The sequence below is a fragment of the Lagopus muta genome, chromosome Z, assembly GCF_023343835.1.
Source record: "Lagopus muta isolate bLagMut1 chromosome Z, bLagMut1 primary, whole genome shotgun sequence".
Lineage (NCBI taxonomy): Eukaryota > Metazoa > Chordata > Aves > Galliformes > Phasianidae > Lagopus > Lagopus muta.
Genome location: NC_064472.1, coordinates 68,861,405 through 68,879,695, shown reverse-complemented (window position 1 = coordinate 68,879,695; position 18,291 = coordinate 68,861,405). Strand labels below are relative to the sequence as shown.

General features: G+C 38.3%; 1 protein-coding gene across 1 annotated transcript; it reads right to left on the bottom strand.

Moving 5' to 3' along the window:
* Positions 1 to 448: 448 nt before the first annotated feature.
* On the bottom strand, positions 449 to 18,266 carry PLAA (phospholipase A2 activating protein). Its single transcript, XM_048930782.1, has 14 exons — positions 18,034 to 18,266; positions 16,111 to 16,304; positions 14,273 to 14,373; positions 14,061 to 14,181; positions 13,613 to 13,780; positions 11,552 to 11,687; positions 10,853 to 11,022; positions 9,735 to 9,892; positions 8,611 to 8,830; positions 6,621 to 6,689; positions 5,073 to 5,144; positions 3,678 to 3,773; positions 2,524 to 2,688; positions 449 to 1,165 (listed from the first exon to the last, which is right to left on the bottom strand). The coding sequence occupies exons 1-14, from the start codon at positions 18,180 to 18,182 to the stop codon at positions 600 to 602; spliced, it is 2,385 nt and encodes a 794-aa protein (XP_048786739.1). The 5' UTR covers positions 18,183 to 18,266; the 3' UTR covers positions 449 to 599.
* Between the last annotated feature and the right edge of the window lie 25 nt (positions 18,267 to 18,291).

Below are 18,291 nucleotides of genomic sequence, written 5' to 3'. Positions count from 1 at the left end.
AAAACAAACAAACAAACAAACAAAAAAAACCCACACAAGATAGAAGATACCCAAGTTTTAAAAGAAGTGGAAAAGTGGAAAAAAGATGCTGGAAATCATGTGCATGTCACTTCCTTATTATCATATTTGACCAGTTAGTATAGTCAGTGTTAATTAACAAGTTGGTGAAAAGCACTTTTCAACAGACCCTCTATCAACAGGACCCTTTCTCTGCTGGCAAACAGCATGGTCAAGAAACAGTCATTGCACTGAAATGTGGAAACATGGTCGGGTGAGCAAGGGAGCTGGCATCTCTGGATCACAACCATCTCTTACATTACATTTCTGTCTAGATAATGTTTAAGGAATGAGACTTTTTGACTTGGTGATCTACTTTGATCTGAGCTACAACAGAAGGACTTTCTGAAACAGCTCTGCATAGTAGACTTCAGAAAAGTAGCCAAGGGAAGAGAGTGAAAAGTTTTATTTGCTCCGTACTTCACAATAAATCAAGTTTAAGTCATCCACAGTATTTTCTCCATTATATTCTGTCACAAAATATGAACAAAAGCATACGTTCTTCTGTATACGGTGTGTTGCTCAAGTGCTAAGTAAAACAATTACAACAGATTAAGAACAAACCTACAGCATTCCTTTACTTTAGCTGGTTCTGACACAGACACATACTTCTTTATTTGAGAGTCAACTCCAAGAGACTTAGCTAATTGCACAGCATTTTTATCATCACTGATTAGTGTTCCCAGAGCCACAAGGAGTCTAAAAACAGCTTCAAGATCTTTAACAACTTCCATAACAGTGCTGATAACTGATAAACATTGAGCTTTGCCCTCAATGTTGTTCACTTTATGTAAACATACAGCATAGTTCAATGTCAGTGTTGCAAGTGCAATGTGGACATTCTTATTATTGCCTGATTTCACTTCTACTGCTTGTGTCATTATTTCATCCCTCTGTTCCATCAGGAGCTTCTGGCCTGCTTGGCTGACAAAGCAATTGCAAAGAGCTCTAAGTGCCAACAGCTGGTTTGCTGGCTTTCCTTGAGGGTTCAAAAATTTGAGGAGGAGATGGATAAATTGCACGTGAGCCTCTTCACCACAGAAGTTCTCATTCACAATGGGATGCCTGACAGACAATCTAAGAATGTCAAGGGCTGGGAAGACAATATCTAAGAAACAAGAAAAATATGTTTCAGTATTAAAATATTTGCATTAGGTGTGAACATGCTGGTGAGTTTGCTTCAGTAGAAGACACTTTTAAATCCCTAACTTTGGGAACACACTAACATTTAATATATAAACTATATATATATATATATATATATATGTCATTAATGGCTTTTTATATATAAGATATACATATATATGTTTATGCTGCTTAAGTTAGGATAGACTCCACAGAGTTTCTCAAAGCTTCCCAATGACTGAATACACAGATACCATCACCATTTGTCTTCATGCTGTATCTCAGAGTTTAGAATAGATACAGAACTGATTGCAGGAAAAGCAAGGTTGTTTTTAGGCCAACTTCAACTCTTACACATAGTTCAGAAGAAAAATAAAATACATTCAACTGATTAGCTATGTAACTATGTATCACTATAAGGAAACTATATTTACAGTTTGTTCAATACTTCCCTCTCAACTTCTCTAAATTTCAAATATGTTTGGCTCCTAAGCTCTGTTACCAGTATCCTAAGCTTACACCCATATCAAGGAAATTGAACCTGCTTAGCAACTCACTGTGCATTTTTTCCCCACAGATATGCAGTAACTGTAAAATTAACACATGATATCAGACTTCCTGTAACGTACACAGACATTAGCCATAACAGCTCACAGTTCTATACTGTAAGCAGTTTTCAATTTAAAAAAGTATTTTTCCTGTTAATAAGCTTTTAAGACTCATTTTAAAAAAGCAGTTCATCTTAAACACTGCATGTTTAGGTATTTGTATATGCAGTGTATCCCATTCTTCCAGGATATATGTTCACAAACAAGATAGTCTTTCCAGCCAGTCATCAGTACAGACAATGTTATCTAATGACATTGTATCACTCCACTTGCATTCATTCATTCAGAATGCCACTTAACTAATGCAGACTGCATGACCTAACTTCAGTAACTCCCATCATATTACATAGAAGACGTTTTGTGATATATATTCACATGTATTTAAATACAACTCATTTCCATAATTTTACCTCTCATTTGATAGAACTCTAACTTTGCTTTATTTCCTAACAGGCCTCAGAGCTTCTTGGAGAAGCTCTACTAATGAAATAACTGTGACTGATGTTTGTATCAAATTTCTCTTTTACCTTTGTTGTTGTGCCAGCAACCATCTGACAACTAATTAACAGCTCTGCTGCTCATGCTGCTACCCCTGTTATGTTCTCCACTGGGTTCTGTCCGAGTTATAAACTCTTCGGGACAGACTTTGTAACTTCCAGCATTAACAAGAGTTCTGGTTCATAGTGAAGTACTGATGAGACAACAATATGAAAAAATAATCACAAATGTCTACCTTCCGGCCAGTTAATCGCTTTCCATAAAGTTTGCATTTGTTGTGCTGTAGGCATTTCTGCAGAGGTATTGCATGTTGCAGACAGTAACTTTTCTAGGATTATCAAGTCATCTTCTGTAAGTTTTTGTTCTTCAGCAGCATTGCTATTAAGTTCCTTTAGTTTACCTGTAAGACCAATTGAAGAGATATAATTTTCAGCTTAACAAAACTCTATACAAAAAACTGGATTTGCAGTATTTTACTGAAGAAGCTACAACTGCTGTGATCATTTAAGAACATTACTTCTCACAATTTCAGGTTTCTAATTTCAATCATCACAACAAATATTACTATCGAGCCTCCTTAATACTATAGTGCTGGTTCAGAACTCACATTTTAGCCTATGTGCAAGCAAAGATGGAGAAGAAATGAAAAAGATTTGAATAAAATAATTTTAATCTGGAGATGTTTGAACCAGGTACTGTATTTTCCTACAGCGTGAATACAAACTGGTTTTACAAAACTCATAACTGCGTTAAGGCACTCTACAAGAACATACTGTAAAAAAAAAAAAAAAGAGACAAGTAGAGATTCTGTGGAATTCTGAGATTATGTTACATTACAGAACAAGAATATGGATGGATAAACAGAAAAAGACAACAGCAATATTCATCAGAAGTGTGCATTACTACTAAACACTGTGTATCATTTTCTGTACCGCAAAATGTTCTGATTAAACACAGAAGAGACGATTCTATGGAACTACAGAACACCTTCAACATAGCGCAGATTACACTGTACTAGTGTCTAGTGCTTTTAAACTTTCATAAGCAAAACTGCAAAGGGATTGCATATGACCCACATACCCAGCAGCTAGGAGAAAAAAAAATCTCAGTGCTCAGATGTACCAGCTTTGTAAACAAAACACCGAACGAAAGCAGACAGCAGGAGAAAGAAAAAAAAAACAATCTGCATTAGATAGGAATTCTTCTGAAGTTTACTCCCCTTTCTAAGCCTCCTAATACATTCACCATTAAAGCAATTACTTTAATTTTAAAAGGTCAAAACTGAGAAAGAGGAGGAAAACTATTGGAAATATTTAGATTTTTGAAGGAAAAAAAAGTTATTTCTTTTAAAAAGATGAAAAAAAAAATCCTTGAAATTAAAATACTGACCCAAAATCTGTGTAGGATTGGCCTGGTCGAAGGTGACAGCATCCTTCTTAGGAAAATAAATGTTTTCAGCTTCAGCTGATTGGTATGCACCCATTCCTACATAAACAAAAATGAGAACTTTAACAGCATACCAAAGCATCTGATACAGATTATTACCCTACCAATAAGACTTTCCCACTGTTCACCACTCAGACATTTTTTTTTTTTTAATAAAAACCTTAATGCTTAAGCAATAGCTGTCTTTCTTTACATTGTTTTATGCACATTTCATGTGCAAGGGTTAAAACCTGAAGCAATCCTTCACAAGCTGTTCTTCCCCCTATGACAGATTTGTTAAGTATGAATTTTCATGTGATACCTGAATTACATTGAAACAAATATACAGTCATAGGAATTGATACTGCAATTAAGGCATGAAAATTCTCTGGCTTTAGAATAAAAGCTTCTCCTGCTCCTCATTATTTTTATAATAAATAGGCAGAGATCTAAATCTGCAGATATGACCAAGTAACATCACATGCAAGAGTAAACCAACATCACAATATTAATAAAAAGCTTTATGATTTTCTAGAATCACAGATGAACTGATAGATTACATTGTATAATTTCCACTAAAACTGCATATATTTATTTCTTTGTGCAACAGCTGCCAGCACACCAAAAATGTTCTCAATAAGCAGATTCCTAATGTATATTATAAAGCTTCTGTGCGTGTGGCACTACAGCATGGTCACTCCAAAAGGAATGGTTTGTGCTTATTTCCATGAAAACTACAACAGATGCAAAGAGCACAAGAAAACACTGTTTGATAGAGCAAATTCTCAGCAACAAAACACTCTTTTTCAACATAGCCACCACCATTGACTATGCAATTTAGTCACTGATGAACAAGAGTTTGCAGACTACACTCATACAAGTCTGCATGCAGCTGTGTCAGAGGAGGGTCAGGCTGGGTCAGGTTCTTCACCAGAGTGTGATCAAGCTTCCCAGCACAGTGCTCAAGGCCCCAAGCTGCCAGAGTTCAAGCAGTGTTTGGACAATACTCTCAGACACAGGGTTTGAATTTTGGGTGGTCCTGTGCAGAAACAGGAATTGGATTTGATGATCCCTGTGGGTCCCCTCCAACTCAGGATATTCTACAATTCCTAAGTGTAAAAAGAAGACTTTATTCCCCTTGGCTTTTTGTTGTTGTTGTTGTTTTGTTTTTTGGTTTGGTTTTTTTTGTTTGTTTTTTGTTTTTGTTTGTTTGTTTTTTAATAATTTCTGAAATATAAGCAGTTTTAATCTGCTTGTAACGCTTAAATATAAAATTTATAACAGCATGGAATCCACATCAAAACAACAACCAAAGAAAAAGATCAGCAATGCTCTTTACATGGCAGGCCTCACTCTTACCTGTGTATGGGTCATGCCCACCCTCTGGAGCTGCTGCATTTGATGCTGAACCAGGAACATAGCGACCAGCACCTGAATGGAGAGGTTAAACTTTTTCATCACCACCACTGGCAAAGAGGTAGTGTATATGTGCTTTTAATTGGTAGTTTTGAAATATCACTACTGAGAGTATTATTTTGCACTGACAAAATTAGAAAAAAGTCCTCTAACTCTTCTTGAAACTTACAGACTTTTTTCTCTCTCTCTCTCTCTCTCTCTCTCTATATGTGTGTGAGGGTAGTGCTGGTGGCAGTGATGGCCACTCAAAGCTAAGTGACTGTTCAGTAAAATTCAGGCAGTTTCTCTGGCACCACGGATGCCAAACCCCTTGGTACAACTCGCTGTGACCATTAAGAGCTCGAGGCTGTTACCCAGGCCTGCCTTCTCCCTCTGCCTGAGGCAGTGATGGCCTCTCCTGAAGGACAGTAGGTTCTGAATGTGGTGCCAAGTAGTCAGGTGCCAAAGCCATGAACCACCAGCAGAGTTCAGGAGACAGTCAAGGTTTTTAGAAATGAAAAACTGAGCCACAAAAAAAAAAACAAACAAAAAAAAAAAAAAAAAAAAAAAAAAAAGGAAGAGGGACAGCTGGAGACCACAGTAGAGAGGGTATGGAGGAGGACTGTCAAGATGGGAAATGCTTTAACTTCAAGCAAGAGCAGGAAGGCTTCTGCTCCACATGGACAAATATTATACCTGGCAGTGATGAGGACAAACACACAGAAGAGGATGCATCAGAGCCAGCTGAAAGTGTAGCTAGCACGTACAAAAACAGGTAAAGGAAAGCAGAAGCGGTAAGAGATTTCTTCCAGCAGGGCACAAAGACACCTATCTACTGATTTGACCTATTTTCTTGGGAGGTTTGTTGTTTGCTGGGAGTCAGGATACAGGATGTCAGATGTACAGGGACTGCCACAGCTTGCCTGGCCCTCATACTTTAACCCCTGCTATTGTTCAACCTACACATCAGTGATGCTGCCAAGAAAGACTTGCAGAGCATTAAAAGTAGTTAGAGAGCTTTGAGGGAAGGTCTATGACTGCGTGACCCTTCTCTGAGGATCAAGAGCCACTAGGCAGGATGAGATTTCTTTACAAACAGGCTTATTACAAATGAGAAGGATTTTAAGCTATAAGAGGAAGGATTAGAATCTAAAATTTAGCATATGTAGATACCAGTAATATTCACATAAAGAGAATAAAGAGATAATGAGAAAAAAGAAAAGTCTTCTATGAAAATGCCCGATCCTGAGCTGGCCATGGCTATAAGATTGGCAAAACATGGCATTTAATATCTGACTGCTTTGCTGCAGAGGACAGAGTGATGCAAGGCAGACCAGACAAGCAGAGGGCTTTCTCCTATGCTAAACAGAGCTGGACAGGCTCCACACAATCAATCAACTGCCCCACAGTGCTACCCCAAGTGGAGGAGAGGAACAGGACTCAGGAGCCAAACAAACTCTAACCGAACACTGGCAAGACAAAATACAGTAAAGATTATTAATATTATATTACCTGTAAATGGATCTGCTGCAGGGGCTGTATTTGACAGAGATGTAGAGCCTGGAACATAACGCCCAGCACCTAGTGAAACATACATACCTTGGTGTTAGTAAAGTATCAGTATTTTCAGACAGATGCAACTGAAAAATGAAGGCAAACATCAAATTTGTCATAATGCCACAATAAGTCATAAGACATATTAGATCCTCTTTACACAGTTCCCCCAGTGCTCAAGAAAATTCTGAATATATCAGAGTCAGAACTTTTTTTCTAGAACATAAGCACTGTACATTCGGACAGAGTCAAGTTAAAAGGTATGAGCACAGGTTTATACAACTGCAGTTCCATGAGATGCATCTGAATCTGATTGATGGCCTCTAAAATAATTTCTAGTTCACTGCAAGGAAAAAAAAAAAAGACTTGGCTTAGTTATTTTCATGACATTTTGTTCCTACCTACAACGTTGCGGAACTATTTGAATAGTGGGTTAGTTTGTAAAGCAACAGAGAGGACATAATCAATTAACAAAGTTCAGCTGTTGAGTAATTAACTTTTAAATACGTTTTTTAATAAATTAAAAATAATAGTTTTCATTTTCTTCCTGACAAGGAGTTACTTACTTATCTTACTCAGTTTCATTTCTCTCTCCAGTTAAATTTTTTGTATTTTATCCATTGCCTTAATAGCATCTGGCCACTGTTAGCCCAATTGGATAAAAAGCTGGATTTTCTTACATTAAAAAAAGAAAAATTAGACTAAAAAAGATACAGCTGGCTTGATTAACATTTTGTTCAAAGATTTGCTCTGACAAAAACCTCACAGATTTTATAAGCTTCTTGTCAGATCTATCTGTGCCATCATTTGAGAACAGGAAACAAGTGCAAGAACTAGGACATTGAAGTCTTGATGATCAGTGAGATGGATTGAAAACTGACTGAAGACATGTGATGAGGGTGACATCAGTGGCACAACATCTAGTTAGAAGCTACTAAGTGGCAACATACCTTACATGTCAGTTATTGGAACTAATCCTCTTTCACACCTTTGTTAATGACCTGGATGATGTAGTACAGTGTAGATTTGCTGATGGTACATTAACAACAAAATGCTAAAAGTGGCTGATATCCACAGGGTTAGTTGTCTTACCACCTAAGGGGACTTAGCTAAGCAGGAACCTCTTGAAATTCAAGAAGGAGAAGTTCAAAGCACTGCACCTGGAGAGAAACAACTCCAGGCACCAGTATGTGCTAGGGACTACTAAAAAGCAACTTGGCAGAAAAGGACGTCACAGTCCTAGTGGACACCAAGCTGTCTATGAGTCAGCAATATGACTATACTGCAAAGATGACTAATGGCATCCTGGGCTAACTTGGCAAACTTCTGACAGCAGGTGGAGAGGTGAGCCTTCCTCTCCACTCAGCACTGAGGAAGCTGCCCCTGGGGTACTGTGGCTAGTTCTGAGATCCCCAATACAAGGGAGATTGACATATCAGAGAATACAGAGAATCAGGGGCCACAGGATGCAAAGACAAGAAGTACAGTATCTTCCAAGGGATGCCCAGTAACAAAACAAACTGAAACACAGGAAGTTCTGTTTGGACACCAGGAAACACTTTTCAATTGTGCACATGACTAAGCAGTTGCCCCGAGAGGCTGTGGAGTGTCCCATGCTGGAAGTATTCAGGAGCCATCTAGGTGTAGTCCTGAGCAAATTGGCTCCCCCTGTTAGACATGGTAATCTCTAGAGATCTCTTCAAGCTTCAACGATTCTGCAACTCTCAAGTCTGCATGTAAAGTGACCTACACTACCAGGTAAGCATAGCTGGCTTACAGCAGCTTTATAGAATACATAATGCTCTAAGCCATTCTACTAAATTCACGCCCTAGCCTTGTGATGGAATATACTTAGAGAAAACATCAGAGCATACCAAGAATATTTACAAGTACACATCTTTATCTCAGATGCTTAACTTCTTGACTGTGCCCAAGTCTTGTTTTTTACCTGTAAACGGGTCTGAAAATTCAGTATTTGTATTCAACGGTGCTTGCCCCTTAGTGTTGTCTATAATAAATTTGGCCACCTGATCCAGAAACATTGGATTTAGATCATTCTTTTGCAGGAAGTTATATGCAGTCAGCCAAGGATCATCAGAAATGTTATATGGCAGTTTGTAGGAAGGACCACTTTCATTTACATCAACAGTGAAAACATAGTCATATTCCTATATGAATAAAAACAAAAACAAATGAGGCACTTGTCAGCACTTTTTTTGCATAAAGACATCAAATACAGACTGATAGTGGTCCAGGCCTAAGCTGAAAAACTTTAAAACTGAACTTGCAGATTGTATCAACAATATTCGCATAGTCTTATATTTGTTGGAGCTTATGTATAACTATACCCTACATTTGCCATAATTCTGTATTTTGACATAACCAGGCAAGAACAATATACCTGTACATACATTGTCATCATATATTACAAAATAACTCACAGACAGCTCTGACTGTGAAGGTATAGGGCAGACAGGCACCTGAAAAAAACATCAGGACGAAAAACACACTACTACTACACAAGAATAAAGCCCCATGGTTTCTTAAAACATACAAGAGAAAGTTCTTTGCTATGCAGAAATTTTTCTGTGTATGCTTCAGTAAATGAAATGATTACTTTTCAGATTACCCATCTTTACATTCCAAAGTTAAAAAAAAAAAAAAAAAAGAGAGAGAGAAAATCTGGGACTTAGAATTTCAGATGGACCCAATGTTACACACTACAAGCTTCTTTCTCTTTGCAAAGGCAGTTATGTGTAACTTTTCCGTGTAGGAGTAATAAATAGTAGAGATTTTGATTCTTTTGTTACTAGCTGGCAGATGGCCTTCCTGCAAAGTAACTTCAATTTGTTTGCTGATTTTACAAAATGCATTTCAAAAGTAGAACAGAACCTAACAGTCCTACCTGTAAGTTTTATTAAATCAAAAACGTGCAAAAAGAAAAATAAACGAATAAATTCCCATTTTTTAATCTGTATTATATTTAAGCCGTGATCAGAATCTTTTTTTCTCTAATGTGAAATCCAGCGTTTAACTTAAAAAGGAATAAAGCCTATTAAATGTTGTACATACTTTTCCTTCGAATAAAACCTTTCCAGATGTTTGTTGTGTGCCTCCTGAAGAGCCAACAACATCACCAATCTTTATCCATCTTCCTTCACTAACACTCCACTGATATGCTTCAACTTTCCCATTATCTTTAATCAGCCGTGTCTGTCCATCTCTTGTTCCTGCAGGCATGAATATTTAACAGATTAAAGAAATTTAAGAAATTTAAAAATAAAATTTACTTTAAGAAAGAGAAAGTCTAACACAGAACTCAATTACAAAGATGAAGAACTAGTCCAAGATTTGAAGTCGCAACACAGAAAACTAGATAGTAAGTGTTGCAACAAAAATAGCAGAATACCTGGACAATAGCAATTTACAGTTATAGAAATGTTATATGCCACCAGACAGTTGCATAAGCAGTCCTTAAGTATTTCAAAAGTTCACCATTTTCCCAGGGAGGTCACAATTAAGAAAGGTGATATTCTCTCATGGTTTAAAATGATAGGAAGCTTTATATGATTCTAAGACTTATACAACTTGCTGGTTAGAACTGACAGCTTAAGTCACTGACTCATCCACCTGGGAAAAAGTATTTGCATATTTAAGAGTAATCTTAACTACCACTTCTCCCTCTACTTTCCTCAGCAACCTCCCGAGCACTTGGAACGTGTACACTCCAGTTGATTGAGCAAAACTGTTTTTCAAGCTGAGAGCTAGAACGTAATCTTCTTTATTTTTAATTTGTTCTTGGGGGGGCTGGAGGGGAGGGAAACTTAGTAATCCCTTTGAAAGTTATATGGCTGTCTCTTTTATTTTTGCTATAGCTAGCATAGTAGATCCAGAACATCTTCAACACACTGCAGCATACTGAAAGTCAGCTTTTTCTGAATTATTTTGCAGAATATTTATTTTTCACCTTTTTAGTATACAAAAAATACACACACAGAGAAATATTTACAGCTTCAGTCTTGCCAACAAAAGAATCAGTGCAAGGAAAGCAGAACAGAATCAAGCTTTCTTCTTTAGCGATTCTACTGAAAGTTGATTCAAACCTTTATTTGGAATGGATGGAAAGTTTCAGTATATCAGAATCAAGATCTGGAGGCATCTCTAACATAACAGAATTGTACATAACTTACCAGGATCCTTAAGGTGTTCTCTTCCAGGAAGATCATCAGCATTAATATCTCCTAAATCACCAGTTTTAGGGTCAATGGATGTTTGGGAAAGCTCATTCTCGAAGGCCTGTATCTCTTCAGCACTTGCTGTTCTTTCCAAAGACTTTGTAAATACCCTTATGATTCCATCACTGAATGAAGAGAAAACATGCAAAGAAAAATAGTATGTTAAATATCAAAACTACATATATTCTGATAGTGACTTCTACATCATGATAAACCACAATTATTTCCAGCAATTCTTCCCCTGCCCTCCCAACCCCACCCCACCCTTTTTTTTTTTTTTTTTTTTTTAATTAGTTTGCTCTTATTCTAAAAAAGGTCTACAGGACTTACAAAAGTTACCTTGAAACTCCACAATACAAGCCAAGGTAGGATATGCCTATCAAATGTGCTATTCACACAGTATAGTCTCAGTATTACCACATTCCCAAAGAATTCTTTTTACCTCTGCATTTTGCATATCAATGCAAAATATCAACCATTATATCATATCAACCTTTTGGCTGGAACACAGCACACAAATTTAATTTCCACATGCATCTTCACAGCTGTATTTTTAAATACAGTGGGAAATGATAATCAGAGGAATGCACACCATTTCACCTGGGGTTTTTCAGATCTAAGTCTGGAAATACACTGAGAATAAGACGTGGATACCTTGCACCAACTACAATGTCATCATTGTCTAACACACAGCAGCACCACACAGACTGAGCTGGGAGCCTGATTGTTTGAATGCATTCCCCTTGCTTCCAGATTCTAAGAGATCTATCTTCACCAGTAGTCACAAAATCTGAAAAGAAAAAACACAAAAGCTTTTAAAGCTGATTTTCAGCATACTATGTTAGTAGGTGCCTCTCTACAACTCGTTATCTAAGAATTAAAACATCAAAAGTCACTACATAGTTGTCTGGTCAAAAAAAAAAGAGAATAACTTGCAGGCTGAGCAGCCAGACAGGGAAAAAACAGTTGTTTGCAACTCAAGATTGCTTTCTCCTTCCAAGAGTTTAAACAAAGAACTTGAAATTATAACTGCTTTGTTTTAGAGTTTCCAGAGCATGACTGTTGTTATAACTATCAGATTTTTTCAAGGTCAGGCTGCTATTTCAGTAAACATGCATAAAGCCTGCTCAAAAACCAAAATCTAACTTCAGGCATGTCCTCTTATGAGGAGTTTTGGTGCAGAAGAGATTTGAGATACACAGCCACTTTATCTGATGAACAAATACTTCATACAGCAAACAAAGTTCATTGACTGAATTTATTTTTCAACTGTCTGCAATAGTTAGTTCTGAATTTCCAAACTTCTCAATCTTAAAACATGCAGGCACTGCATGCATAATAACGTTGATCTAAACTATTTCTAAGATACTTTGAAATCACAGAATGGCTTGATTGGAGAACATTGAGGATCAAGTTCAAAACCACTTGCTGCACGGGTGCCAACCATTACATCAAGTACCAGATCAGATTGCTCAGGGCCCCATCCAACCTGGCCTTGAACAGCTACAGGAATGAGGTATCCAGAACCTCTCTGTGTAGCCTGTGCCAGCACCTCACCATCCTCTCAGTGAAAATCTAAATCTCCCTCCTTTAGTTTAAAACCATTCCCCCTTGTCCTATCACTAACCACTCATGTAAAAAGTTTGTTTTCCTCCCATTTATAAGCTCTGTTTAAATACTGGCAGGCCTCAATGAGGTCTCCCCACAGCCTTCTCTTCTCCAGCTTGAACAAGCACAGCTCTGACAGCTTGTCTTCACAGGAGAGGTGCTCTGGCACTTGGGTCATCTTCATGGCCCTCCTCTGGACCCTCTCCACAAGCTCAACATCTTTCCTGTGTTGGGGATACCAGACCTGGGTGCAACACTTCAAATAGGGCCACATAGGTCAGACTACAGCGTGACAATCTCCATCCTGCCCTGCTGGCCACCCCTCTTCTGATGCAGCCTAGGATACTGTTGGCCTGCACACTGCTAGCTCTTGTTTTTTTGTCCACCAGAACACTTAAGTCCTTCTCAGCAAAACCACTCAAGAAATTCTTCTCCCATCTCGTATACATAGCTAAGATTATTGAGTGCAAAACCTTGCAGTCTGCTTATGTGAATCTCATTAGTTTCACGTGAGTTTATCAAGGTCCCTCTGGCAGTATCTGCTCCTTCTGCTATGTCAACTGGAACATTCAGCTCGCTATCATCAGTAAACTTGCTGAGGGTGCAGTCGATCCCATCATCTGTGTCACTGACAGAGAAATTGAAGAGTACTGGTTCCAAGATGGACCACTCACCACTCACTCCCAGCCTCTTCCTTGACATTGAGCCATGGACCACAACCCTTTCCTGACATTTCTATTAATTCCTTATTCACTGAAATGTATGTAACCTCAAACTGCTAAGCCATGCATACTATTTAAGTACTCCACGGCCATTTGTATTTCAGTACTGCTATTTGGATGGTAATTTTGTGTATCGCTTTATCAAAGTTTCCTGCCTATGAACTTTCATCTTATTTGCTATCAGATCAATTCCGCAGAAGACATGGTTTGGAGTTTAAAAAAAAAAAAAAAAAAAAAAAAAAAAACACAAAACAAATTGAAAAATGTACAAACAAATTCAGTACTGAGTTTTTCGGTTATGGCAGTTTCATAAAGCTACAGACTGCCTACTTTGCCATTTCATTTTGGAATTGTGCTGGCTAATAGTCACAAAAGATAAACTTACCTTCACAGTGAGGGAAGGCAGATACGCTGTATATATAGTTTGTATGTCCATAATATACATGCAGACACTCGCCAGAGATATGCCATCTTCGAACACTAGCATCATTAGAGCACGAAAGGAATTCCATTTCACTGAGGATAGCTAAACCTCTTACACAATCTTCATGTCCTGTGTAGAAGAAAGAAATCTTTTTCAATTACCAGCAGTACACTATTTCTATTTAACTCACATCTGTATCCTGGCAACCAATTTTCATTATAGAAGCACTGAAAGAAATTTGAGTCTTTTAAAAGTAATGGGATTTCTGAGTATACAACTCAAGAGATTGTTAAAATCCTGCCTAAAAATCGTTTAATTTACAGAAGTCTTAGCGGTTTCTGATTATATTTTCCCTGTTTTTAATAAAGCGTATGACCTTGATTAAATTACCACCTGCAGCAATATTTACCAGTAAAAGTTCTTTCACATCTGCCAGCCTTCCACAGTTTAATAGTTTTGTCAGCTGAACCCGTCAACATTAATCCCTGTTCAGGCAGTATTTTTACTGCCCATATTGCAGCTGTGTGACCCTGAAAAAACAAAAACAACCCCACAACACTGTTAAACTTGTTAAAGTAAAATTCAGTACCTATTTTATATTCATGCAGAGTAACTTCATACCTGTAATGTCATCATACATCTGTCATTCAACCAGACTTTGGCAGTTGTATCCCATGATCCACTTAATAGCGTGCCAAATTTCCCAGAAGAAAGGCTGCAAACTGAAATGTATTTTCAGATTAACAACAGCGTTACCTGTATTGCCACAAATCTTATGCCAGTACTTTTAAATTATTTAAGGAGATAAATTTGGCATTAGCAGCATAGCTATTGCTGAGGAGTTTGGAGAAAAATTAAGCAGAAATGGAGTTGATAGCCACCTAGAAAGGAACTGCTTACAAATCTCATTTTAGATGTTCACTCCTTTTTGTCATTTATATATCTACATTTTAAGTTTAGTATTTGATCTCAAGTCAGAATATGTTCACCAACAGCACAGATAATTAGTCAAGAAACAGAATTAATGCAAAAATTTAGTTTTACAATTACAGAGAGAAACAAGATTTCACCAACATTATTAGCTTACATTCTCACAGAACAAGTTTTCATACCAAAAATACTTAGCTCATCTTCTTGGGAGACAAAATACTACCACCAAGAAATTATACTGACATAAAATAAGTTATTTAACAAGAATATAAACTGCAAATGCTCCAGTAATGCACAGCTATAAAACTCAAGAGGCACAGCAGCAATAAGGGTCACTCAAAGTATACAAAAAGAGCTAAGTTAGAATATGTTATCCATCTGAGAATAGATTAAAGAAAGTAGGGCCTTATGTTTCACACAGCAGTCAGAACTAGATAGTATTCTGCTCACGTCTATTGTTAGTCACGTCTCAGTTTTTCCCCACTTCTGAAACAGATTTAAAGTCATAATTAATATGACTTTACATTTAAAAAGAAAAAATTATGTTTTGCATTACTATAAAAATTGCTATAAAAAGTACTTTCTGTAGGGAAATCCAACTTGCTTCGTATAACAGCATGTCTTTTTATATACACAAAGGGAATATACTGTTCTTTTATCTACTCATCGAGCCCAGATTTCACATGAAATATGTAAGGCATTCCACACCTTCCTACACAATGACATTATTTAATTTCTTTATCATGGCAAGTCAAGTCGTTTATAATGTAAATATATAAATTTTTGGTGTTGTGTAGCAGTTGAGGTTGTTTTCAAACTGATCTCCAGAATCCTTAGAGACCTTAAGAGATCCTGAACATCCAAGATTTGCAATGTTTACTTCTGGAATTCCATAATGAAATAGTACATCACAACATGAAAGCAAACAAACAAAAAACAAGAAAAAAAAACCCTTTGCATTCCAACATAAGGATTGCTGAATCTTTCATTTCATGGCTTAAAAAGTGTATATAATATTGTTTTTATGTCACATGTTGCACTGATTTATCTACGGAGGTGAAATTTCTGCAGTGACATTTTAGAATTCAGCAGATTTTTAAAGCACCAGTAAATACTGCAGTTCCCTTAGGAAATAAAATGAGCACTGCAAGTTTGTTTATCCCAGGAAGCTTCATTGTACTTCTATGAACTCAGACACCAAAACTAAGCTTAACACAATACACAGAGGATTAAATTAACTGCTTCATAAAAAAATGTAACTTAATAAAAAGGATACATTCTGTAAATTGCCCCGTGATCAAGTGTTCAAATATCAATCAGCATAAATTTTGTAAGTCCTTACATCAAACTGCCTTTACGTGAATTGAGATTACAGAATGCTGCTTGTAGAGGCCGTAATCAAACAGCTCACATAGTAAATATCAAAGAAATCAAAATTGAGTTTTACAACTTCAACTCAATTTCCTAATAAATCACATTAACTTCTTGTTGAGTAACAAACTCAAAAAAAAAAAAAAAAAAGTACATACCTGTATTCTTATGACTCTTAAGGACGTAAAGAGGAGCTGTGTTGTCTACTGTGAAAATGCAAATATTATGATCATTGCCACCAGTTGCAATCAGCCCACGAGGATAGAGGTCACTTGGAGGTATGATGCACACACAAGATACAAAATTTGAGTGGCCACGCATACAGTGCATTTCAGTAAATCCCCTGTTAAGACTAAACATATACGATAATCAGTCCAGTGTCAAAATAGAAATAGCACTTACCTGAGGTGCTGAGTTACAACAGCTCTAGACTTACTAACAACCTTTGCAGTGTGCTTACTGTGGATGAAAAACTTTGAGGAAAACTATACTCCAGCATCCCGACCCAGAAAGCAACATTTAAAGCCACATATTTTTTCTTTTAGTTAAAAGCTACTACTCCCTGCCCTACCAATACATTTCCTGCTGAATAGTCACTCACTCCAGCCTTTCCCTTTTAGGTACTGGAAGGAATTTAAGAATTTAATCAGAATTAGTTGCAGTTTGCCTTCGTGAAACAGTCTCCTGTGTAAAATCTCAATTATCTACTCCAGTATAACCCAAAATAAAAGGCTAACTAAATGAAGAAAGCTTGCTGACTGAAAAATCTGTTCATTGGAACATATAAGCATTACATCCAATTCAACCAGTACCCTTGATTTTTCATTATAACACAACCTCAAAAGAAAAAGAATGCTACTGAGTAAATCATCCCTTACCTCCTTCTAGCAACCTTCTGACATCAGGGGTCAGAATGAAACTTCCTTTCATGCAATAAATTTCTACGCAATTTTGGAATTTCTTCTTGAAATGATAAGAGACCCAACAAACCACACTTAGTGCAATTAGATGTCCTTCATCTCAACTGCAGGGCTACAGACACCAACTGAAACACACGTGAGCACTGACACAAATCTGTCAACTACCTCTGCTTCACAGAAAGCCACTGGAAAATAACTTCAGAACATAGTACTCTCAGAACTGAAAGTAGAAGCAGCTGAGCAGGTCTCATTGCTGCCTCCAGCACCTTCATCATCATCTCACACTGCTTTGCAGGACCTATTCCCTGAGGAAAATACCTTGCAGCAACGCAGAATCACAATATTAGTAGGGGCTGGAAAGGGACTTCTGTAGATCATCCAGTCCAACCTCACCAGTAAAGGAAGCTCCCTATGCTAGGTTGCCCAGGAAAGTACCCAGATGGGTCCCGACTTCAACTCCAGACAAAGCAGACTTCACAACCTCTCTGGGCAGTTTGCTCCATTGCTCAGTCCTCCTCAAAGTAAAGAGCTTTTTCCTCACATTTGCATAGAATTTGCTGTGTTCCAGTTTGCGCCTGTTATCCCTTGTCCTGCTGCTTGGCATCTCCAAAAGAACCCGGCCCCACCCATTCAATTCCTGCACTTTAGATATTTACAAACAGGGATGAGATCCACCCTAATCTCCAGGCCATGCAGTCGAAGGTTTCTCAGCCTTTCCCTATAAGAGGAAGGGCTTTCCTCCAGGCCCCAAATCATCCCAGTGGCTCTTTGCTGGACTCCCTCCAGAAGATTCCACCTTCCTTGAAATGAGGAGGCCAGAAACCAGGAACAGCATTCAAGACAGCCTCACAGTGTTGTCTGCCCAAGGAGAATAAACAAAGATCCCTCAAAAACATTCAAAGTACACTGCTTCGCTGTTAAAACCGAGACGTTTCTAAGATTACTTCTACACTGACTGAGGGGAGAAAGCAGCTTGAACATCAGCCGGATAAAGCCTCCCACGTTCGCAGAAGCCACCACCGATATAACCCTGAGAACAACAACAGCAGCAGCCCGCAGTGCCGCCTCTCCCCATAGCGATCCTTCAGCCAGCCGTGCGCGCCCGCTGTACCCCTCGGTCCAGCCAAGGGCCGCCAGGCCGCGGAGCGCTCCAGCACTCACCCGTCGGGCGTCCAGAGCCGGGCAGTCCGGTCCCGAGATACGGACACGAAGCCGCCCTCGGGGAAGAAACCTCGCGTTATACCCCGCACGTCTTGTTCGTGGCCCAGCAGGGAGCAGCGAAGCCGGTAGGCGCCGCCGTCGCCCGCCATAACGAAAGGTGGGACCGTTCTGACACGGCACCCGTCCCAACCGCCGCCGCCTCTACTGCCGGAAGCTGCCTTGCACCGCGCCGGAAGAAATGCCGCCAGACACGCCGGC

Coding starts and splice junctions, on each gene's coding strand:
- PLAA (XM_048930782.1), bottom strand. CDS start 18,182: ATGGCGGGCGACGGCGGCGCCTACCGGCTTCGCTGCTCCCTGCTGGGC. Junction 14,182..14,272: donor GATGTATGATGACATTACAG/GTATGAAGTTAC, acceptor TTGTTTTTTCAG/GGTCACACAGCTGCAATATG. Junction 11,023..11,551: donor GACATTGTAGTTGGTGCAAG/GTATCCACGTCT, acceptor CTCTTCATTCAG/TGATGGAATCATAAGGGTAT.